The 24203-nt window shown below is 40.8% G+C and overlaps 2 protein-coding genes and 1 non-coding gene across 3 annotated transcripts; all 3 read right to left on the bottom strand.

Annotated features, from left to right (window-relative positions):
* Nucleotides 1–10878: 10878 nt before the first annotated feature.
* Nucleotides 10879–14826, bottom strand: mrpl28 (mitochondrial ribosomal protein L28). Its single transcript, XM_086164891.1, has 6 exons — nucleotides 14705–14826; nucleotides 13750–14051; nucleotides 12876–13028; nucleotides 12657–12791; nucleotides 12398–12484; nucleotides 10879–11122 (listed from the first exon to the last, which is right to left on the bottom strand). The coding sequence occupies exons 2-6, from the start codon at nucleotides 14032–14034 to the stop codon at nucleotides 11027–11029; spliced, it is 756 nt and encodes a 251-aa protein (XP_086021017.1). The 5' UTR covers nucleotides 14035–14051; nucleotides 14705–14826; the 3' UTR covers nucleotides 10879–11026.
* A 356-nt stretch (nucleotides 14827–15182) lies between these two features.
* trnastop-uca (transfer RNA opal suppressor (anticodon UCA)) lies at nucleotides 15183–15269 on the bottom strand. Its single transcript has one exon. It is a non-coding gene; the product is annotated as a tRNA-Sec (tRNA).
* A 1132-nt stretch (nucleotides 15270–16401) lies between these two features.
* On the bottom strand, nucleotides 16402–20617 carry LOC147224454 (proton-coupled zinc antiporter SLC30A1). Its single transcript, XM_086164648.1, has 6 exons — nucleotides 20499–20617; nucleotides 18902–19519; nucleotides 18148–18375; nucleotides 17505–17782; nucleotides 17156–17343; nucleotides 16402–16763 (listed from the first exon to the last, which is right to left on the bottom strand). Exons 2-6 carry the CDS (start codon nucleotides 19515–19517, stop codon nucleotides 16523–16525), a joined length of 1551 nt encoding a protein of 516 aa, XP_086020774.1. The 5' UTR covers nucleotides 19518–19519; nucleotides 20499–20617; the 3' UTR covers nucleotides 16402–16522.
* Between the last annotated feature and the right edge of the window lie 3586 nt (nucleotides 20618–24203).

Genomic DNA, 24203 nt, shown 5'->3' with positions numbered 1-24203 from the left:
ATGTATGTATCTATGTATGTGTTCGCATATTTACATGTATGTATGTGTGTATATATGTAGGTGTGTATAAATTATGTATGTGTTTATGGATTTATCTATGTATAAATTTGTATATATGTATGTATGTATGTATGTATGGTTGTATATACATACATTTATTGTATACATGTATATATATGTTTGTATTTATATTTTTGTGGGTATAAATGTATGAATGTATTTATGTATGGTTATATGTCTGATGTATATATGTATATACGTGTGTGTATATATGTAGGTGTAAATGTATATATGTATGTATGAATATAAGTACATGTGAATGTATGTAGATGGGTATGTGTGTGTGTGTGTGTGTGCGTAAGTGCGCATGGATGAATGTATGTATGCATACATGTATGTGTATATGTATACATTTGTATGTATATATGTATGATTGTATGTATATATTTTGTATGTATGTTTGTGTTTATGTACATGTATGAATGTTTGTGAGTGTTCGTATGTATGTATGTGTATGTATCTGTATATACATGTATGTATGTATGTATGTGCATGTATCTGTATATGCATGTATGTATGTGCATATGTATGTATATGTGTTTTTGTCAGAATTATGTGTGTATGTATCCATGTGCGTATGTATGTATGTTTGCATGTGCGTATGTATGTATGTCTGTATGTGTGTATGTATGTCTGTATGTATAAATGGCTAAATGTATGGTGATATGTATGTATGTATATGTGTGAATGTATGTATGCATGTATGTAACAGGTATGAATATATACATATTTGTATGTATGTGTATAATTGTATGTATGTTTATATGCATGAATGTATATGTGTGTATGTATGCATGGTTGAATGCATTTATGTATACATGTATGTGTATATGTGTAAATTTTTATGTATATATGCATGTTTGAATCTATGTGTGTGTATGTATATGTATGAATATTTGTTTGTGTGAGTTTGTTTTTATGTATGTGTATATGTATGTACGTATGTATGTTTGTATGTATGTGTATGTATTTATGTATGTTCATATGTATGTATATATGTATGCGTGTGTATGTATGCATGCTAGAATGTATGTAACTAGGTATGTGTTCACATGTATGTATGTGTGTATATCTATAGGTGTGTATGAATATATGTATGTGTGTATGTATGTATATATGTATCCATGTATGTATGGTTGTATGTATACAGGTATATATATATTCATGTGTCTGTATGTATGTATGTATGTATGTATGTATGTGTGTGTGTATATATATATATATATATACGTATGTATTTTTGTATTTCTGTTTATATGTTTGTATTTCTGTTTATATGTTTGTATTTATGTATGTATGTATGTTTGTGTGTATGTATATGTATTCATGTTGTTGTATGTTTGTATGTATTTGTGTGTATGTGTATATGAATGTATGTATTTTTATACCTATGTATATGTGTGTATGTATATATGTAGGTGTATATGTATGTTTTTATATATGTATATGTGTAGGTATGTATTTACATATGAATGTATGTAAGTATGTGTGTATGTAACCATTGTTGAGTGTATGTATGTATGCATGTATGTATGTATGCATGTATGTATGTATGTATGTATGTATGTATGTATGTATGTATGTATTTATTTTTGAATGTGTGTGTCTGTATTTATGGTTCTATGTATGTATTTATCTGTATATACTTTTGTTGTATGTATCTATGTGTGTAGGTGTGCATGGTTAAATGTATGTTGGTATTTATGTGTCTGTGAATGTATGTATGCATGATTGCATGTTGATTTATATGTATATATGCGTGTTTGTATATGTATATATGTATGTTGGTATGTATTTATGTGTATATGACTGTATGTTACCAGGTATATATGTTTTTATGTGTAAATATATGTGTGGAGGTATGTATGTATGTATGTATGTGTTTATAGATGTATGTGTTTTTATACCAGTTTATGTATATATGTAGATGTATAAGTATGTATGTAAATATGTATGTAAATATGTATGTGTTCCTGTATGTTTTTATGAATGAATGTATGTATGTGTGTGTGTATGTGCCCATGGCTGAATGTGTGTGTATGTATATATGTATGTTTTTTTTATGTGTGCATGTACTTTTATGTTTGTAAATATGTATGTATGTGTGAATGTTTTTATGAATGTCCGTATGTATGTGTGTGTGTACATGTATCCATGGTTGAATGTGTTTGTATATATGCATATTTGTATGTATATATGTACGTGTATATACTTTACTAGGTGTATATATACTATATGCTAGGTGTGTATGAACGTATGTGTGTGTATATGGATATATGTATGTATAAGATTGTATGTATATATAGTTGTATGTATACGTATATGTATATGTTTATGTATGTGCATATATGTATATATATATATATATATATACAAGTGTGTATGTAAATATGTTTATTTGTATGTATGTTTTGTGTATGCATTTGTGTGTATGTGTATATGTATGTATATATGAATTTGTGTATTTTTGTATTTGTGTTTATATGTTTGTTTGTATGTATGTTTGTATATGTGTATGCATGTGTATATGTATTCATGTTGTTGTATGTTTGTATGCATATATGTTCGTTTGCATTTATGTTTTTGTGTATGTATATATGTATGCATTTGTATACATCTGTATATGCATGTATGTATGCGTATGTATCTGTATGTGTGTTTATGTATATATTATGTATGCATATATGTATGTGTTTGTGTATATGTATATGTGTGAACGTATGGATGAATGTAAATAGGCATGTATGGATGTATTTATGTGTGTGTATGTATGCATGGCTAAATGTATGTATGTATGTAACCAGGTATGTTTGTATATATGTTTCTCTGTATGTGTATTTATTTATGTATGTTTAAATGTATATGTGTATATATATGTAGGTATATATGTATCTATGCGAGTATTTATTTGTAAATCTTTATGTAGCATGCATGGTTGAATGTATGTCTGTGTGTGGATTTATGCATGGTTGAATGTATGTATGTTTGTGTGTGCATGTATGTATGTGTGTATGTATTTGTGTTTGTATATATTCAGGTGTTTACGTATATATGTATGAATATAAGTACGTAGATATGTATGTGTGTGTAAGTAGTAGAAGTTGAATATATGTATGAATATATGTATACATTTGTATGTATGTATGTTGTGTGTATGTATGGTAGTATGTATATATGTATGTGTATGTATGCATGGTTGAATGTATCAATGTATATGTGTCCATGTATGTAAGTAAGTATGTGTCAATGTATGCATTCATAGTGAGTCAGATGGAGAAGGTTGATTTGCTGTGGTAAATCCTGAAGGTTAAAGACCACAGGAGAAGATTTTTCCATATATCTTAAGTGTGGCTGCACTTCTTGCTCTTCTTCATAACAAACAGAATAAGTATGTATGTATGTGTATCTATATACCTGACCATCTCGGCCACTGTGCCTGCAGAGTCTGTGAGGACACCAACCCATGGAGGAGAAGCAAAATGCCATCCGACAGCAGCTCAGTGGCTGGGCTTAACATTTCCTTTTCAGTGTTCACAAGTCAACTGTTAACCGAAATAAATTTAGACTGAATATGAAACAAAACTTGTTTTGCTACCAGAATTATTTGATATGGGTGATGTAAAATACTGAGATGTTAGTTCGGATAATGACTAACGACTCACAGGTCTGCGTTATTCAATCAGTCACATTGGATTTTATCTGTGACGGATACTTATGTTCTGAACTGAAATAAGTTCAATATATCAGTTTATCTTACTACAATACTAGGAAGAACTCTGGGCAAAAAAATAAAGGGGACACTAAAATAACACATCCTAGATCTGAATGAATGAACTATTCTTATTAAATGCTTATTTGGCAACTTATATGCCAAATATAACATCCGCCAAAATCAACATTGGGCGGCTCGGTGGCGCAGCGGTTAGAGCTGTAGCCTCACAGCAAAGCAACTCGGGTTCAAGCCCCACATCTACCAGTGTGAGTAGTTGTCATCTGTGTGGAGTTGGCATGTTCTCCCCGTGTCCGCGTGGGTTCTTCCCTTCCTCCCACTGGCCAAAAGCATGCATTTAAGTTGATTGGCAACTGTAAATTGTCCCTAGGAATGAATGGTGTGAGTGGCCCTGTGCAATCCAGGGTAGTCCGACAGGCTGGGAGTTGGGCGCCAGCCACCCCTCGCCACCCGCGGAGGCGGGGGCGTAAGTGTGAGTGCCCCTGATAGAAAAGGTAACAAATTTATAATTTATTGTTATAATTGTATATATGTTTATAAAACATATGTAACATAACATATATATATATAATCCCAAAAAAAGTAGATATAACACAGAGTCCAAAATTATGAGAAAAGGAACTTTATTCAACGTTGAGGTTGGAAAGCAGAGGCCGCCACTGATGTCATAAAGGAAGTCCGATCACTGCGGCGCTGATCCACACCGCACTATCTGAGTCACTTGAGGGAATCACAGCAGATGTTACATGACTGATTAAACAACATTCAATGACAACTTGAAGCTATTTTTCAATGACAACTTGAAGCTATTTTAAATGGGTTTTGAAAACATTAACAGTCAACATTGGCCACGCGGCCTTATTTCTGGACTTCAATCAGAAAACTGAAAACAATTCATCATTTCATGTGCCAATTTGACGACTGAAATTATCTTTAAAATTCATGTGCTGCATGGGAAATATAACACATCCTTTCCTCTCAATCCTACCCTTACCCTGAGTAACTTTTGTTTTTTTGTCAATTTTGCCATTCATATTGATGGGAAAAAACAATATCCAACAACCCTGTAGAGAGAACAACAGAATTGACTAACTTAAGACCGTCACAGTCAAAAGCGGTCAAATTGTCTGTTTTACAGGTCTGATCAATGAGAAAGAATGATTTCACAGGATTGAATGCCAACTGTTGGGTTGATAAAGTTTGTCACTTTACCATTTAAAACTTTCTGGCAATCCTCTTATTGTCTCCTTTCAGCAAACCATCTGCATCCATCTCTTCCCTGCATTCCCTTTGCTGATACCACTGACATCATGTCCTCGTTCAATCCATCCATAAATAACCTCTTCCACACCCTCCATTGCTCTGCACTGTTGACAAGTGTACTTAAAAACCTCCACCTTCTCAATCTCTACATCCTGCAGCCGAGCCGCTCCTATCGGGTATCTGTCATTCACACACATGTATTCTATCTTTTTGCAGCTAACCTTCCCTGTAGCCATCACAATGTAATCTGGGAATTGTTTTGTCAAAATGCAGACTAATAAGCAAATATTTCACAAAGGTTTTGACTATAGACTGCTGAACAGCTTCAGCGATTGCAGCATTTACATTTAATTGTCATCGAACACTTAAGAATTGAACACAGATTGCTGACAAAAAGTCTGTCCTGAACTGACCTGAGATAGCAAGGAAGCTCGATGCTAATACTCCTAGCCTCTTACCTGCTGCCCGCAGACGTCTCACCTTTGAATGAAACAAAATTACGGTTACAAGATTCACTACCTCTCTCCGAGGAATTTGTTTTGTGGACCAGTTACCCTCGTTTCGAACTATTGTTTCGGGCAATTTCATCAGGAAAAACGTTTAAATGTGTTTGCCTCCCCGAGTCGGCGTCCCACACTACTGCTACTGTTGCTAGCTTGGCTTCACTTCCGGTCTGCTCGTTGGCCACGCCCCCTAATTTATAACATCGGTCCAAAAGCAGGAAAAAATAAAATACGTCACTTCCTGTACCGAAGTGATTGGTCAAATGTTTGTTGGCCTGTATAGATTCAAAAGATAAATAGAAAATGTAGTAGATATTGTATTAATGCAGCCTCAGGATGGCACAGGTCCATGTCTCCCATGCAGAGGGTTGTGTCAGGAAGGAAGGGCATCGGGCGTAAAACTTATGCCAAAATCAAACATGGGAATCAAACCTAATAACCAGATCATACCGGATCAGTTGAGGCCTGGGTTAACAATGACCGCCATACTGATGTCAGGGAACCAATGGAAACTGGGCTACTGTATGTTAAAGAAAGAGAGGAGTAAGGCGTGTTCGGAAGCAGAGAGAGAAGAGGAAAGGCAAGAGTCTGAGATTGAGACTAGAGACTTATATCTGGACTATGACAGGAAAAGGTAGAGTTGGTCGACATGATGCAGAGAAGGAAGGTGGATATACAGTGTGTCCAGGAGTGGAAAAGCGACAGTGGTACAGTGTTCTGTAGGGGTACCAGAGAAGTTCAAGGTGGAGGTGGGACTCCATCAGGGATCAGCTCTGAGCCCCATCTTGTTCGCAATGGTGATGGACAGGCTTAGGTTAGACAGGAATCTTCACGGACCATGATATTTGCAGATGACATTGCGATCTTTAGCAAAGCAGGGAACATGTAAAGGAATAAAGGAAAATCTAGAGAGGTAAAGGTGTGCGCTGGAAACGAGAGGAATGAAAGTTAGTGAGAGGAACTCAGGTGGAACAGTGAGGCTACAGGGAGTTGAGATCAGGAAGTTGGAGGATTTCAGGTACTTGCAGTCAACAGCCCAGAGCAATGGAGAGTGTGGAAAAGAGGTGAAGAGACGGTATAAAGCAGGTTGGAATGGGTGGAGAAAAGTGTCAGGGGTACTACAGTGTGTGATAAAAGACTATGGGCCTGAATGAAAGAAAAGGTGTACAAGACAGTGGTGAGACCAGTGATGCTGTATGGACTAGTAACAGTGACAATGACAAAAAGACAGGAGGCAGAGCTAGAGGTCACAAGGATGAATATGTTGAGGTTCTCTTTGGGAGTGACCAGGATGGATAAGGTCAGGAATGAGTCTATCAGAGAGAGCGCACAAGCACATGTTAGATGTTTTGGAGGATAAAGAGAATAGGGTTAGATGGAGAAAGTTGATTCGCTGTGGCTCCCCTGATAGGGAAAAGCCAAGAGGGGAAGAAGATGTATCTATATAGGTGTGTATGTATATCCATATGTATGTAAATATATATGTATGTATATATATTCTATATATGTATGAATATGTATGTTTATATATTTGTATATGTATAAGAGTATGTTTCTGTATGCATGTGTATATATTGTATATATGTATGTACATATGTGTGTATATGTATGTTTGTATATATGTATGAATATATATATATGTATACACATACATACATAAACACACACACACATATATATATATACACACACACACACACACACACTTACACACATACATACATACATACATACATACATATATATACCCACACATATACATATGGACACACATATATATGCATATTAGATTAGATTCAACTTTATTGTCATTACATATGCAATGATACAGTTACAAAATGCAGTTAGCATTTCACCAGAACATATATATATATATATATATATATGCATATACATAAATGGCAGTTCTGTGTGGCCCAAAGTAATGACAAATGCAACATAGCTAGCAACATTATAATGAGAGGAAAAAGGATATTATGAAAAATGAAATACTCCCAAAGAAAGTATTGAATGAAAGGTAATTGTAAATGAAAAAGAAAGAAACCAAGGACAAATGAGTCAAATGAAGTGTTCATGTTGAAACCTATAAAGTGGTTTTTGATATCAAAATTGCAGCATTTCTGTTGCAAGGCACTGTTGTAAAAAAGCAGACTAGTGTTTACTTTAAACCATGTGAACAGCCAGGAATCCACCATCAGCTGACTTGTGAACTTGAAGTTTGGGGAGAATAGTGTTTTAGACTTAAACTGTAGTTTGATTCAATAGTAGGCGGTATTAAAAAAAAGAAAAAAAAAACAAGCCCCACAGAATAAGCATGTTGATGGCATCTTGACTGTAATGGGGGTTTGTAAAGCAGCTCAAAAACAAAAGGGGGCAAAAATGCTTTCTGCATTTAAGGAAATCAGTGGGGGTGAGGGTCATGACACAAGATGCATTCCTGATCAATGACTGTTCCATCTCTCCGGCCACAGATGACGTAAGCAAATTAGAAGGACATAAAATTGTGAGCGGAAGCAATTTGCCAAATGTCATCTGTTTGAAACTGCTCATAGGATAATACTAAATAAAATTCCAAGATGACCAAAGCAGATCAGTTGAGGAATGGAGAAAAAGTGTGATGTCTGAGGAATGGAAAAGAAGTGTGATGGTGCCCATTTTTAAGAATAAGGGGGATGTGCAGAATTTGCAGTAACTATAGAGGAATAAAGTCGATGAGCCAAACAATGAAGTTATGGGAAAGAGTAGTGAAAACTAGACTGAGAGCAGAAGTCAATTTGTGAGGCACAGTGTGACTTCATGCCTAGAAAGAGAACTACAGATGCAGTATTTGCTTTGAGAATAGAGAAATGCTAATAGAGACATTCAGAAAAGGTGCATTGTGCTTTTGTAGACCTAGAAAAAGCATATGACAGGGTGCCAAGAGAGGAACTCTGGTATTGTATGAGGAAGTCTGGAGTGGCAGAGAAGTATGTTGGACTGGTGCAGGACATGTATGCTAGCTGTAAGACAGAGGTGAGGTGTGACAGAGAAGTTCAAGGTGGAGGTGGGACTCCATAAGGGATCAGCTCTTAGACCCTGCTTGTTTGCAGTGGTGATGGACAGGCTGACAGTATCAGTTAGACAGGAATCTCCAGGGACCATGATATTCACCAAACATTACCCTACTAATCGCAATTAGCACCCAACCCCCCCTGAAAAAACAAACAAAAAAAAAATGAAGGAAGGAATGTATGTATATATTCCTACCTGAGGCTATCAGACTTTTTAATTCCTCTTCCCTCAGCCACAGGGAATCTTCAAATCTTTGTACTTTAGACCTTAAAACACTTGATAGCCTAAACCTTGACAATTTATATTTCATTGTATTTCTTATTCTCCCTCCTTCCTACTGTTATCTATTACTGTTACGTTTTTGCTTGAAACTCTGGCACAACAATTTCCTTCGGGATAAATAAAGTTGTTCTCATCTCATCTCATATGGTTTTGAGATGGCTATTTGGTAGAGTGGTCACTTCTGACTTCCGACTACTGGTACTTCGGATCTTTGTTCATATTTTAAATTTCCGTTCTAAGTTGGAGGATTATTGTGATCTTGAAATATTCAAATAAAATTACATTTATTATTTTTTGCCGTTCAAAATAAACATCACACTCGCAGAAGCTGGTATACCCGCCAGTCCCGACTTGCAGATGCTGTGCGCAGAAGTCCCATTAATCAGGTAAAATAAATATTTATGAAGATATTTTCCATATATCTATTTTTTATTGTTCACTGACAGTGATTTTTTTTCCCAATTTAATTTTAAAATTCAGGTTGAGGCTACGCTACACGCTCTGAAAGCCCAAAGCTCAAAATGTTCAAAATGTGTTCATTCCATAAATAAAATATAATTTTCCCTGTAGCACTTTGTGGATTTCATAAGCAACACACTACACTCTTGTTTATACAAAGTGTAAAGGTAATAAAAAGCAATACATACAGTGGTATCTTTATTTTATACGTCAAAAATTATTTGCGGCTCCCAGTGTTTTCTTTTCCATGGAAACCAGGTCCAAATGGCTCTTTGGGTGTTAAAGGTTGCCGACCCCTGGTCTAGAGGAAGACCAAAGAGATTTATGGTGGTAGTGAGAGACATGGAGTTAGTTACAGAGAATAAGGTTTGACGGAGGAGGTTGATTCACTGTGACGAGGGAAAAGCCAAAAGGGAAAGAAGAAGAGGCTGAAAGACCGAGTATGTCATTAAGTGTAAGTCTTTGAACATCTATTTTAATTACATTAAAATGTGCTTGACCATCATTTTGAATGTTTGGGTAATTCCAACCTGAGCCTGTAAGGAAATCCTCTTTGTTTATAGTTTTTTTTTTCTTTTTTTGCTTTTAGCTTTTCATCTGGTGGGTTACAACACTCTCGGGAGTCCCGGCCTGAGTCAAGTGTTCCCCATAGAAGTGATGAAATAGTGTCCTCTAACCGGAGTATGACGGCCCCCCCCCGCACGTCGATTCCCTCTTCGGGTGGCAAAAGAGAACTCGGTTTGAAAAGAACCTTTTTTTTTTTTTCCACAAAGTGAAATTAGGTGACGTCAAAACCGCATGGTTTTATTCTCAGGTTAAAAGTTATAAAGGGATAAACAGCTGCTATAAATGGGCTTATCAAGGTTTTCAGAGCACAGGCTGGTCATGGGTTATGTGAATATGGAGACTTAACTGCATGCTCTGAAAAGCTTTCAGATTTATCATCTCAAATTCAAATTACTTTACTTGTTAGAAGCCCATTAGCGCCACTTAGTGGCCACAGAAAGCCCAGACAGTCTGGGCCTGCTTCGAAAGACGGATGGAAATATTTTATCTCCTGGTCTTGGAGTAGAGTCTGAAATTTAGAGAACTGTGTGTATTTGCTTTCCTGTTGAGTAATACAAGATGATAAGTTTGGTTTACTAACTTCCAGTTTGTGATTCGTCAACAGATGTGACCACAATTTTGCTTTGCAGACATTCGCTGTATTGTTCTTATTGTCCACCTCAGCGAGAAAAAAGGAATCGGGTTATTACCAAGAATGTGAAATGCCCTTCTAAAAAAACTGTTCACCGGCAAAACATTCAATGGATTGATTAAATAAGGGTATGCCTACAAAACAGGATTTAAGAAAAGAAGAATGATTTATTATTATTATTCAATGTCTGACAGCTGGGATGTATTTACATTCAGGGGATTCGCTTCTCGAAAGACGAAAATGTCTGGAACACAACAGCATCAGTCCAGTGTGAGCTTTCTGGCCTCTCTTCGATTTTGCGTCGCCCATCCCAGCATGAATCCGAGCTGAAACCCCGCTCATTCACCTGGGTGCCGTGGACAGTATCCACAGGAGATCGGTGACTCAAACTCCCGTCGACATCTGAGGAGGCTGAACAGTTCAGCGAACTTAAGGATGAAAAGTCTGAAAGCGGCTTCTGTTTCCCACACGTGTGGTGTTTCACTTCTTCTCGATGACCTGAGGCTCTGAGAGTTGTTGGATTTGCAGTTCTTTCACCAGCTTTTCCACACAGGCCACGAATACGGGCTCGGGCTCCTGACGGCGAGAAAAAGATCAAAACAATGAGAGACCACAGAACAAACTGGACTCTTTTTTTTTCTTAAGTGATTATAACACAGACTGGTTGGTACTGTAGACAAAATATATATATCTATAATGTTGCATTTGCTTTCCTTTTCAGACATTATTTTTTTCTGTCAACACTTCTGATTAGCATTTATTATTGAGCTTTGGATATTGGATATTGGAATCAGGATCAGAGATAGTTATGGCACACGGGGTAGCATAGCATCTTTGTATGCATCCAACATCTATAATATAAAAGATGAAGGCAAGTAATAAGAAAAAATAGAGCGATGGCCGTGTCCTTTGTGCTCCAACACATAGACCTAAATGTGTGGTTCCATGCCGATGCAGGTGTATCAATGCTGAAATGTATGATTTCACTCTGTATGGGACCATTAATGCACAGTGTGGAGAGCCAGACTCAACCACAGTTCAGGTGGATGAGTCTGTAGATGTTTTAGATGTTAACGCACTCTAAAAGACTTTATTTTGGACATAATATGTGGATTGGCTGGTCACAATTTCTAACATGGTCAAAATCTTCAGGAGGTTATTGCTGTTGCGTCTCTGTTCTAGGCCTACTTTAGCTTCAGTCTGCTGCTGTGCCCTTTACGCTGCTACACTCAACATGTCTCGCTGTCTGAGTATCTAGGCCAGGGGTTAGGAAACTTTTTGACTGGGAGAGCCATAAAAGCCAAATATATTTAATTGAGAACCATATAGTATTTTTAACGTATAATAAATTAAATATGTCTTTCTTGTAATGCGACCTCTGGTGCTGCATGATTTTGTTTGCTTTATATTTGACCGCTTCATCATTGCATGTTAGACAGGCAGATCCTGCTCTCCACAAATGTAAATTCCTCTGTACACGCAGCCTGGAAATGGACGGTAATCATCGTCTATTTTTCTTTTTGCCATCTTTTCTGTTACAAGGGTTGGAGCGGATAAAATAGTTGGCTATTTGATAAAATTAATTTCTTCACCTTTACAATGAGCAGGACGCGCTCGGAAGCCATCGGTTCCCCACCCGACCCACGGGTAACCCGTGAAATTTATCTTTAAAACTCATTTCTGTTTACTTTAAAATGACACAGTATTAAGAAGAAATATCACAAGTATTTTAAAATCAGTTCCAAACTGATTTTTTTTTTCAACTCAAAATTATCTGAGAGCCATATGCCGTCACTGGAAGAGCCATAGATTCCCGACCACTGATCCAGGCGCTGTGTTTGGTGATGTTACCTTGTGCTCCAGTTGCCTCTGTTTCTCAACAGCTTCTACCAGACTTAGACCTGACCACTCCGCTTCCTCCTCAGGGATCTCAAATTGCTGCACAGCAAGAAAATAAATAAAATAGAATTTAAAAAAGCACAAAAACAACATATCACTTGTCGTCTTTTGTAAAACCTTTACAGTAGAACAGAGAAATTTCAGAGAAATGTTAACTCTAAGTCATACTGAGACATTTGAAGACAGGATGACCTAAACAAAAGCCACAAACCTTGTATTTGTTGTAGACGTTCTCTCTTTTTACAGGGTCATCTGGATAAAGCTGTGTATCTTTGCGGGCCAGACGAAGCAACATGGCCCTCTTCAGGTCCATCCCTAGCTTGGAGTTCAGATCTTCCTTTGACGTCTGACAGGAGACAGAAAACGGGAGTTGTATTGAAAGCACCAAGACAAATGTGGTCTTTTATAACCTTTTAAAGCTTTCACTTACTTTGAGGATATAAAAATCAAATCCGAATGCAGCATCAATGAGGTCAAGAGTGCGAGCAGTGACGGTAATTGTGAACTTATGATCGAGGATCTCGCTGTAAAGCTCTCTCTCGAACAGTTGTGGTTTCCAGGTCTTCCTCAGACGAGTCGACATCTAAGCGAATAAGAATAAGAACTACTTTATTTATTTATTGTTGTGCTAGAGTTTCAAGTAAAACATGACACTAATAAATATGACACTAATAAATAATAGTAGAAAATTGTATAAACAGTATAAAAAAAAGGGGGAGAATAAGAAATATGAATAAAACTATAAAGTGTCTATGTAACAAGTCAAGGCTATAAAGTGTCTTAAGGTCTTAAATACACGAGAAAGAGCTAGCGTGAAAACGTCAGTGGGCCCCCAGTGTCAGCCTTTCACCGCAGCAGACACTTTTAACTCCAAGGTATTGAAAATTAAATGTGGACTTTAGGCCAGAGTTTCAACAACACTCAGAACGGCAGGATTGTATCAGCATCAACTCCAAAAATTGTCTCAAGGCTGGATGTTAAACATTACATACAAGCAGGCAAACGTCATGCACTATATTGAATTCTAGAGAGACAACATTGATATTTATTGCAATGAAAAAGGACCAAGATAAATCTTAATGAAAACCTGTTTGAGAGATATTCTCGTTTTTTTAAATGGCCAAGAAATGTTACTCAGGATTTTGTGTCTCCCTTGATTTTTCAGAGCAATATATAGCCAGTCTTAAAAACCCAACACGAAACCCTTTCAAATGGCTGAGACAACAGTTAATAACTACTCCGTTCAACCAAAATACAACTTGAAACCTCTCCTCAGAAAAAAAAACATCTGCATGAACACTCACTTTGTCATTGTTGGCGTATCTGTAGCCTGAGACCCAGCCCTCGCCACCCCACAGGCCGTACTGTGAAGCCGGGGGGAAGTAGATGGGGATCGGGACATCTTGCACACGTTCTTTCTGCCCCGTCTCTGGGTTTGCTCGGTACTGGATTCCGAGGGGCCTCCAGTGGACGGCGGCGGGCTCTTTTAGCTCGAGTGACTTAAGGTAGTGTTGGGGGAGGCGAGCGTAGATACCCTGTTTCAGCTTCATGGCATCCCATATTTTATAAGGGTATTTATGAAGAGGCATGGTAGATTTTCTGATCACTATTGGGATACAAAATGAGAAAAGTAAAAATGTATATTTTGGCATTCAATGATAAAATCAATCACTTGCTGTTGACCTTTCTTGATTTTCTTGAAACAGGGGAAATACTTTACAAGAAAGCTAATGTTTTCTCTGATATTTGAAGATGCATTTTTTAACAGATAGCTTTATGTCAAACTATTAGTTTCATACGTGCACTACTGACATTAAATCATTTTAGCTGGAATGTCTGATTAACCCATAGACACATTCACTGTCTAGACCGTACTAGAATCTTAAACATATCACAGTGCTTGTCAGACCAAGTAAAATATACTGGAGCATAAATACGTATTTTAAGACACGAATTTGGGGACAATAGTTCAAAATAGGTATTAGAATGCCCCATAGCCTGAGATGATACGCCTCCAGCTTGGGTTGGATGTGACACTTTTGTCGTTTTAATTCATTTTTAAGAAAACATCAATAAGAAAAGAACAGGTATTTTAAGAAAATAAGAACAGACAACTGAGGAAGCCCTAAATCCCGTTAGCCAACAACGAGTAGCTAACGGAGGCTAGCAATGGCAAACAGCAGCTATAATGTATTTCAGAATACGGGACTGCTGTAAATATTATAGACAGTTACGGATAAGACCACAAGTATATCTTACCATGCAATAAAACGCTGAGCTCTTTTCCACAAAAGGAAGAGGTTTACTCCTAAATCGTGAGGACTCAACTACACAAGGACATCTCGAAACTACAGAGTGACAGGAAACACGTTTCATCTCGACACCAGTGAGGAATGTGATTGGATGTTGAACAGTGATTCCTCCTTGATGATTGGTTTATACGTGCTATCAATCAAAATACTGTTCCGGGTAAACCGGATGTGGCATTTTCAACACTTTTCTCATGTATGATTCTGTGCTCTTTGATTTATTATTATAATAATAATTATTATTATTGTTATTACTACTACTGGTAGTATAGGTATTTTTGCCGCTGTTACTTTGCATGTAAATTAAAGCTCACTTGATAATCCACGCTGGACTGTTTGGAAAAGGAAACATTTGAAGTATGTTGTTGATGTCTTTCATAAATATCTACTTTCCGACTTCGCCCTAAGTCATGCATTCGCATCTACTTCGCCCGAAAGGTGGAATTGAACCACTCTGCCGCTAAGCAGCTACAGGTTTGAAGCCTGCACCCCGGACCACCGAGGCTCATCCGGGCACTTTTCATTTGCGAATGACAAGATATATATACCACAGATGTGCAGCTACCGTTTCAGTCAGGGTGCCAATATCATATTCAAAATTTATTTGATAACGATTACATATGAGACTTATTTAAGACTACATGTAAGATATCAGGCGCGAATTGCGTGTATCGGTTGAGTAGAAAGCGCAGAAAAAAGAAACAAAGTTTGTGCTGTAGTTCACATGCTAAACAATGCCCATTGTGATTGGACGTCTGAGGAAGTGGGCGGAGCCAAGTCGTTTGGTCGGATGATTAACTAAGAATAAGAATAAGAATAAGAACAACTTTATCTATCCCGAAGGAAATTGTCGTGCCAGAGTTTCAAGTAAAACATAACAACAATAAATAATAGTAGGAAATTGTATAAACAGTATAAAAAGGGTAACAAAGTAACAAGTCAAGGCTATAAAGTGTCTTAAGGTCTTAAGTACAAAGGGAGAGGAATTAAAAACAGGTACAGGGAGGTCAACACAGTTGTGTGTGATGTGAAAAGGTAATCCATGACACTTTTGGTTGCACTGTCTGCAGTGCCCAACTGAGTGGTGATCTTATTTTGATGAACACAGGACTCAGAGAAAGGAGATATTTTGATTATCAAAAAATTTGTAATTGGATTACATTATTTTGCAGATTCCTCTAGGTTTACATGTGGGTTAAGGGACATTCCTAAGTCTAAGACATCCCCGACAACTGCTGGAACAGGCGCCCCTGGTGACCGTGACAACAGGATAAGCCGTATAGATAGTAAAAGTTATGGCATGTAAATGGAGTTTTTGAAATATGTTTCCACTTTCTCTGAGTGTCAGTTTTTTTGATGTGCCTCCTTTTGTACTTCCCTTTGCTATCATCGCTTCTGCCTTAATTTAAAAGGAGGAGGAGATGTATAGAAAAAGGTTGAACCAAAAAAAAAACCCTCCCTTTTCCCGTTTCGTCGGTCTTCATTCCTACTTTTTTGAACTCGTCTGGGCCTCTTTATGTTTTTCATCATATAAGAAAGGTCAGTCCATGTTAAAGCTAATGTGTCTCATAAAAAAATAACAAAAACCAATGCAATTAGTATCATATCTTAAGGGATTTATTCTTAAAGGTGTAGGGTGATGGGTGTTGTTAATGTTATTTTTAATACAGTTTGATACCTTCATGGGAGATGCGACAGACGTGACAGGCAGAAGTGTAGCCACACAATTTTTGTACAAATTGTTTATTTGTGTGTAACTTGGCTAATTTCAGGGAGCCCGAGTCTCTTTAGACTGGCCGGGATGTTCGTCTCCCGCGGTGGTGCAGCACATTTTTGCGGCGCAGGCCTTCCCACAGGAAAAGCTGCAGGTCATGGGAGGAAGTTGGCCGAGGACGTCCTGGCCGCCGGCGGAGGACGCCGAGGTGCCGACAAACTCGGGCTGTACGGTGCAGCAGCTCACACCGACGCTCTTCAGCACCTTGGTGACTCCTGACATCACATCAGCGCACCTGGACAGGAGAGAAAAGGACACCAAACAGATGGATCCGGATGCAAATGGTGCTGGTTGATACTCCTTCTGTGACTATTTCTCAACATCAAGTGCTTATGTTTGGTTGTTTTGACTTTGAAAAAAATGTGCTACGACTCAGTACATTTTTTAAACATGTCACTTTTGTTATTTCAAGGGTTCAGCCAAGGACCAGGATTAGTCAACAGAAACAATCTTTGTTTCAGTCCCCTGCAGATATATTTACAAGTAGTTTAAACATATACTCGTCAGAAAAAAAAGAGTTCAGTCGACTTCCTTTACCCTAATGTAACTGTTTGCATGCCTGAAGGTGGAGCGTCATTAGCGGGACTGAAACAGGGAGCTGTGCATCCTGAACATAATATATCTTACCTGTGCACCGGAAACCCGGCGTGGCAGTGCACGTGGACAGAGGCTACTATCAATGAATCCGCCAGCTCCCAGATGTGAAGGTCATGGACCCCCTGGACTCCGGGCACGTTTGCAATTCTCTGTCCCAGTTCAGACACACAGATGTGCGGAGGCGTGGCCTGCATCAGCAGCAGCCCATATCGGCGTACCTGAGGAGGAGATTTGTCCGGGAAAACACGTCAATCGCAAATCGGCAATGTCTAACCGGATACCGGCCGCTCTGCCGGAGGCATGTAGACTCAAAGAGAGATTTACAAACACAGAAATCACCACTCGAGCTACGTGGCTTGATGCAGACGGACGGTCGGACCTGAGGCGTGGCCCTGGCGATCAAAACGATGACGGCCAGAATGGAGAAGGCTTGATCCAGGTAAACCAGGAGGAAACAGGGCTGCTGGCCGTGGATGCCGGGCGGGGTGATGAGCAGCAGCACCAGGCTGTTGATCAGAACCAAAGCAGGAGTCAACAGGCCCTGAATGACACGGACGCACGAGGAGAGACAGCGCCGCCACCAGACGCTCGCCGACGGGCTCCCGGGGTCGCGTGAAGACTCAGAGGTCGAAGGGGATCGAGGCGCTTTTTGACTTTCTGAAAGGACGAACGGGAACAGATGTTAAAGACAGTCCAGCAAGACAGACGACAAAAAAAAAATAAAAAAACATCCGTCATTTAACATTTAACGACATTTTACCCGCTGCGTTTGGTGCCGGTTACAACTTTACGGGGAAACAGGAGTTTCCTTTTCACCAAAAATTCAGGGAAATAAATAAACGTGACTTTTAATGTATCATCCTGGAGATACTTTTTGCGTTTCAACCCGATCTTGTCCACTGTCATTGGGCAGCGAATCAGGAGAATATCATAGAATTACAGGTTTGACAGGCGTATTTTGATATATGATATCAAATATAGATCTTTTCCCATTGTTGAGTCGGAAATTTCAAATCAACTACCGAGATATTCCTCGGGGTTCACGTCGCTCCCGCGGGCCGTCAGCTCCTGGACGTCACCGTGACGACTGGCCTGCGCGTCCGCCTCCGCGGGGTCGCTGTCGGGGATGCTGGAGGTCGCCGGGTTACAGAGGACAAGCGCCCCGTTGTGGACGCTGACGTCCACGGCAGATTGGACTTGACTCACCCTTTCCGGCTCGGTCCGGCCGCGGGTTTCCTCCTCGGCCAAGGCTGCGGGAGTCACGCATAGGAATGCAAAACAGAGTTTGATGTTCCCCTTCAGCTGAGTACACACTTGAGAGCGGCTTCAAAGTATCCTTACCTGGGCGGTCAGATTGATCGTGTGAAAAAACAAAAGTATTATTACGTGACGGCAGACAAAGCGCCACCCCCACCCGCTGCCGGAGCTCACCAATTGAATATCCCCACTGTAACTGAAAATATTTCTGGTGGCAAGAGGATTATTGTTGGAAAGCAAAGCCGCAAAGGCCCTCGCCGTGAGCTGTTTCAATGCATAGTATAATCCAACACTTTTATTTCTTTATGGTTTTCCTCTGATTGTACAAACGGGATATTAAATTCAGGTTAGCGACTGTTATGGATGCTTGTAGTCAGACGTTGCTTTGGATGTTTTAAGCTGAAAGATTGTGATCGTAATTCAGGTTTAATTAAAAATAGGACAATAAGGTTCTTCCTAAATGCCTGGTTTAACCACTGTACCCCTGCGGGGTTCATAGCAGCGCAGCTCTGATATTACCTTTGCGGTTCACTTCAAGGTAGAAGCCGGCGTCCGTCTCCCCGCTGATCTCGGCACCGCTGCCCCGCGGCCGCCGATCCCAGCTCAGCCTGAGCACCAGCAGGTTGTGGAGCAGACTGACGACCCCCGCCGTCACCAGCAGCAGGGGGCGCTGCAGCGAGGGCGGCTCCAGGAGACCCATGACTTCCATCAGAAACGAGACGCAAAGGGAGGCCAGGATGAGAGCGGAGATGAAAGCGCCCATGGCCGGAGTCCTGCTGTCCATGTGGGGCAGAACGCAGTCGGGGGCGGGAAGGGGGCGGCTCGAGGAGGAGAGGAGGTCAGGAGAGGTCGCCTCACGAGGAGGCCGAGGGGAGGAACGTTTATCGAGGATGGGTGAGTCACGGAGAGCGGAGGATTTCGGGGTGTCGGGAGGCGCTGGTGAGAGGGAAGGCGAAAAGAGTCTCCCTTTGTTCGGACGAGGAAGAGGAGGAGGGAGAGCCATGTGCATGAGGATGAAGAGTGTGTGGAAGCCGTCCACTAAGGTGATGGAGGACTTGCACAGCTGACTGATAGTGACCTCACACACCAGCAGCAGGAGAGTCCCGCCCAGCGTGCACCAGCGCATCACACCCATACCTGCAACCGACACACAACGCCGACGAAATATCACCAAAAACCCCCAAAAAATGCTTCTTTCACGTTCCATTAAATTCACTTTGATGGCACCTTTTACCCATAGAGTTTTTTTTCCTCTATGAGTAAATGCATATATGACGTCTTGCATCACATGTGAGTCTATAAACCCCGCATCAGTTAGCAGATCGCTGTTATTAATTCAAGTTGCTGTCGGCGGAAACAAATGACTATAAAACTCAGATTTTTAACCGTAGAACACAAACAGCTGTGCGCATTCAGCTCAAACTGGAACGTGCACAATTTCCACGCTGATATTAATAATACTATAGTAACAGATGGCGATATATCGATGCCGATTGTCTCGTGGCATTCTGGGATTTGCGCTCATTAAATCCACGGTTGTGCCCGGGTGTTTCCTTTACCGCCTCATTTGTCTCTCCCGCACTCTTCACTCAGACGGGGAAAATTTTTCATGCCGCCGAAAATTTCAGACAAATTCATCGTTTCACAGGCGGAACCGCAGGCCGGTGATTTGAGTGAGTGATGTTCACCTGCACCCTTTGACCCGCGGAGCACGCTCAGAATAATTATCTCAAAGTTTGTGCTTCCTTTGCAGAAGTCTGACAAAAAAATTGATAAAAGAAAAGTATGCATGATGTAAAGTGGCCCCCTGTGCCATGCAGAGATTTTTATTAAGTCATATTATGTCCATGCAAAAAGTACAGGTTGCAACTGGTGGATGTGAATGATATGAATATCACTTTTCATGCACAAACTACAAAAATCTTTCACCGCGATGCGTGACGTCAATTCTCGACATTTATTCGGAGCAAAAAAAACGTTTCCCTCCAAAGGATTTCATATCAAAGAGAAATGCAAGGCTGCGCCCGTTGTTTCATTCAGCGCTCAGACTTTGCACGAGTTCACGACCGAAGTTTAAGACGAGCGTTTCGTCTCCCGCGGTTTGAATCATAGTTACCCCAGATGGACGATTGACCCTCGGCCGGCGATCAGTGGAAGCGTCTCGGATCTGCAAGCCTGAAACCGGAGGAATGTCATTCATCGCAGCCACCATCTCTCCTCTCCTGCGCCTGTCCGCTCCTCCTCCGCTATAATCTCCCTCATGTGAGTCTGGGAGGGGGTGGGAGGTATCGTCCGCTCCCCCGTCGCTCCTGTTTGCATTCCCTCCCTTGGCTTCTCGGCCGGGGAAAATACCTTCGGGGGGGACAATCCCTGAGCCCACCCGACCTTCCTTAATGACGCCGGGCAGCTTGATGGAGTTTCATTTCTTTCTTTCTTTTTTTGTGCTGTTAAATCCTCATTGTTTTGTCAGGATTACATAATCAGATCACTCGGAGACCTTCTCGCCTCCGGCGAGGCCTCCTAAAGCTCATTGGCGTTGTGGTTGGGAAACCGCAAAGGTGCCTGAAGTGTTCGGTAAATAGAAATGATACACGGAACCGCCTGCATTTCCGCAGCTTTTCGACAACAAATGTCGTCGGAATTGTTTCTGGCTTTACGATAAAACATAGTCGTTATTATATCGACATGTACCGAAGACGGCGGCCGACGATGGAAGATTCATTCTTATCGGTTTTGGTGTAACCGTGATTTTGAGATGAGATGAGAACAACTTTATTTATCCCGAAGGAAATTGTTGTGCCAGAGTATCAAGCAAAAACACAACAGTAATAGATGATAGTAGGAAGGAGGGAGAATAAGAAATACAATAAAATATAAATTGTTAAGGCTATCACGTGTTTTAAGGTCTTAAGTACAAAGATTTGAAGATTCCCTGCGGCTGAGGGAAGAGGAATTAAAAAGTCTGATAGCCTCAGGTAGGAAAGACCTCCTGTGGCGTTTTGAAGTCATTCCGACTTTAAACGGTAATAGTCGAAATATTTGCAACAGCTAAAACCCCTGATGTTCTTTGTCGCCTGGCCGACAAACATCATCACGTCGTTGCCCCGCGTTTTCATATTCGATGAGAATAATAATTTATCCTTTCTCAATCCCCGGGGGGAAATTAGTTTTCTGCGATGAACCCGTCATGGACGAATCAGTCGGCCGATTCGGTTTTATTATGTCGATGTTTATCATGTCAGCGCTCCAGGTTGGCAATTAAGCTTTATGTGTTTGGTACCTCAGAAAACATTTGGTTTGTAGGATTGTAGTAACGACAGGTACTTCCTGCCCGTCCCTCTTTCTACCCCGACCGGTCGAGTCAGAAAGCCGCATCACGCTGGGATCCGTCCGAGATTTCTGCATCGGTAAAAGGTGACGTTTTCCTTGTCGGGTGGTGCCACAGCAGGACTCGTCTCTGGGGGAGATGAGACGGCGCGGTGCTTCTGGAGTGACCTCGGGAGCCGATAGTCGATTTCAGGAGGAGGAAATGGGATATTCGGCCTCTCCTCATCATCAGGAGGATCCGATCTGGACAACTAACAGCGCGACACAACAGAGGCTGCATTTCCTGAGGATACTTGAGAGGAACAACTTCCCCGACAAGCTGCTAATGTCCTTTTATCGCCTCACAGTGGAATCCGTCCCGTGCCGCCAAATCTTCACCGCAGAGGACGATAAATGCAAAAACTGATCGTTCATCCTGTGCCGTCACTTGAGGATATCTATAACATCGATAACATCTAGAGCCCACAGCATCTTCAGAGATCCAGCCCACTCCAAATGTTGCCATCAAGGAGGTGGTTTAGGACAATCGTTGCAAAAACCAACTGAAAAACAGTTTTTACCCCATAGCGCTAAATTCGGTGCAACCATGAACACTTGAACCACACATACATTACAGTGCGATAAACCCTTTTATTTCCTTTTTTTTTTTTTTTTTTACTTCTTTTCTGCATATTTATGCGTTTATTCTTCTAGATGTTATTTGTATTTTTCTGTGTCATATCTCTAACCCAGAGATGCTGCTCTGGTTGTATTATCATGTTGTGTCTTTTTTTGATTCCACTGACTCAAATCAATCTCTAAATTTCGTCGCAATTTGCTGTAAGGACAATAAAAGGCCCGAATCCTCGCCGGATGTTGGGTTTCTGTAGATCATCTTAAAGGTTGTGGTTCACACCTGCTGTACGTGGAAAGTGTCATCAGACAGCAGGGTTGGGATTCGGCGCCACATAAATAAAATCTGACTTAATCTTATGCATAGGAGGGGATTTGGTCAAGGTCGGGCAGTTCAGGGTGACTGCATTGCAGGATTTTACAGTAATAATTGTACCTTTTATGGAAGATTTACGTGCCATGTGTGGACAAGATCTTCAAAAGACTGCCGGAATGTGCTGGAGGATTTAAAAAATGAAGGCTCACAAGGTGATTTTCAGGACGACGTCCCTCTTTTGCGTCGGCCTATATCCCGCAGAATGATGCAGAATAACGCATGTTTGCAGGGACGTTTCTTGCCAGCGTTCTTTGCGACAAATACAGACTGAACAAGTAGATTTTGAGTCTGATAAACCTGAAGGCCAACTTTAACACTCTCGAGCGCCAAACAGGTGAATGTTTTCCATGGATTTCAGGTGTTGAAGACGACGATTGCCGTACGATTCGGAGACGGCGGCGTTGAGGAAAAGACAGGGAGCAGAGCTGGAGGTCGCAGAGATGAAGATGTTGAGATTCTCTTTGGGAGCGACCAGGATGGACAGGATAGGGAAGGAGTCCGTCAGAAGGACGACGCATGTTAGATGTTTTGGCAGGAAGGTGAGCGAGGCCGGGTTGAGAAGCATCTCGTTGCCACGACGAGGAGATTTTGACCTGGAGGAGCGAGAACCTCCGCAGACGTATCAGGATCGGAGGTCTAGAGGACGACCAAAGAGAAGATTTCGGGATGCGGCCAAAGAGGACGTGAAGTGAGAGAAGAAGATACGGTTGATTGGAGGTTTTTGATCGTTGTTGCGAAGCCTGAAGAGGAAAAAAAGAGGAAAAAGTAAGTAGATGTTTGACAAAATTAGAAGACGCAAATATTGGCGCTGGAGCGAGGAGTTCCTCCGACATCGATGTGAACCCGCCGATGTCAGACGAGGTCGTTTCGTGAAAAGATGAAACGCACCCGTGGCCTTTTGTTGAAGCAGGAGTTTGACAAGATGAAATACACCTGATGTTGGCAAACGATCGTCCTGACAGAAACGGTAGGCGGCGGTAATGTTGCGGCCTAATCGGACAAATAGTGAAAAACTACCCAATCAAATCCAACCGATAAGAAATTCCTGGACCGGATTTTTTTATTCTTTTCCGAGCTTTCTGGTGTCTGTCGAGGGATATCGGTCTTGTCTCTCCTGAGCCGGAGCGCGGGGGTCCGGTGCAGTCCAGTGGCTGCGTGTCAACAGGTCAGATCGGGGCTGACACCTCGGATAAATCCCTACGTTTCTGCCGGCATGCCAGCAAATTCCTGAGGCGCAGCTCGGCTGGAGGAGAGGGACCCGACGGGGAAGCACTAGATCCCTTGCCGCTGTCCTCGAAACAAGATCAGCGGGAGCGCTGTGCATTTTTTTTTTTTGTTAATTTAAACTTCGGTTCCAAGAGCTTTGACGCTGGTCGCGCACACCGACTGCTCTCTGAGTATCTGAACATGGGAAAGGCCGAGGGACGGCAGACACAAACCCTCCAGGTTTAAATAAGAGAAATTTCATCCTCCTTTTTTTTTTTTCCTCATTGCTGAAATATCAAG

Source organism: Fistularia commersonii, chromosome 18 (genome assembly GCF_037954325.1).
Source record: "Fistularia commersonii isolate RoL2024-O1a breed Wild chromosome 18, RoL_Fcom_v1.0, whole genome shotgun sequence".
NCBI lineage: Eukaryota > Metazoa > Chordata > Actinopteri > Syngnathiformes > Fistulariidae > Fistularia > Fistularia commersonii.
Note: the sequence above shows the minus strand (reverse complement) of the source record. Positions and strands in the feature narration are given on the sequence as shown.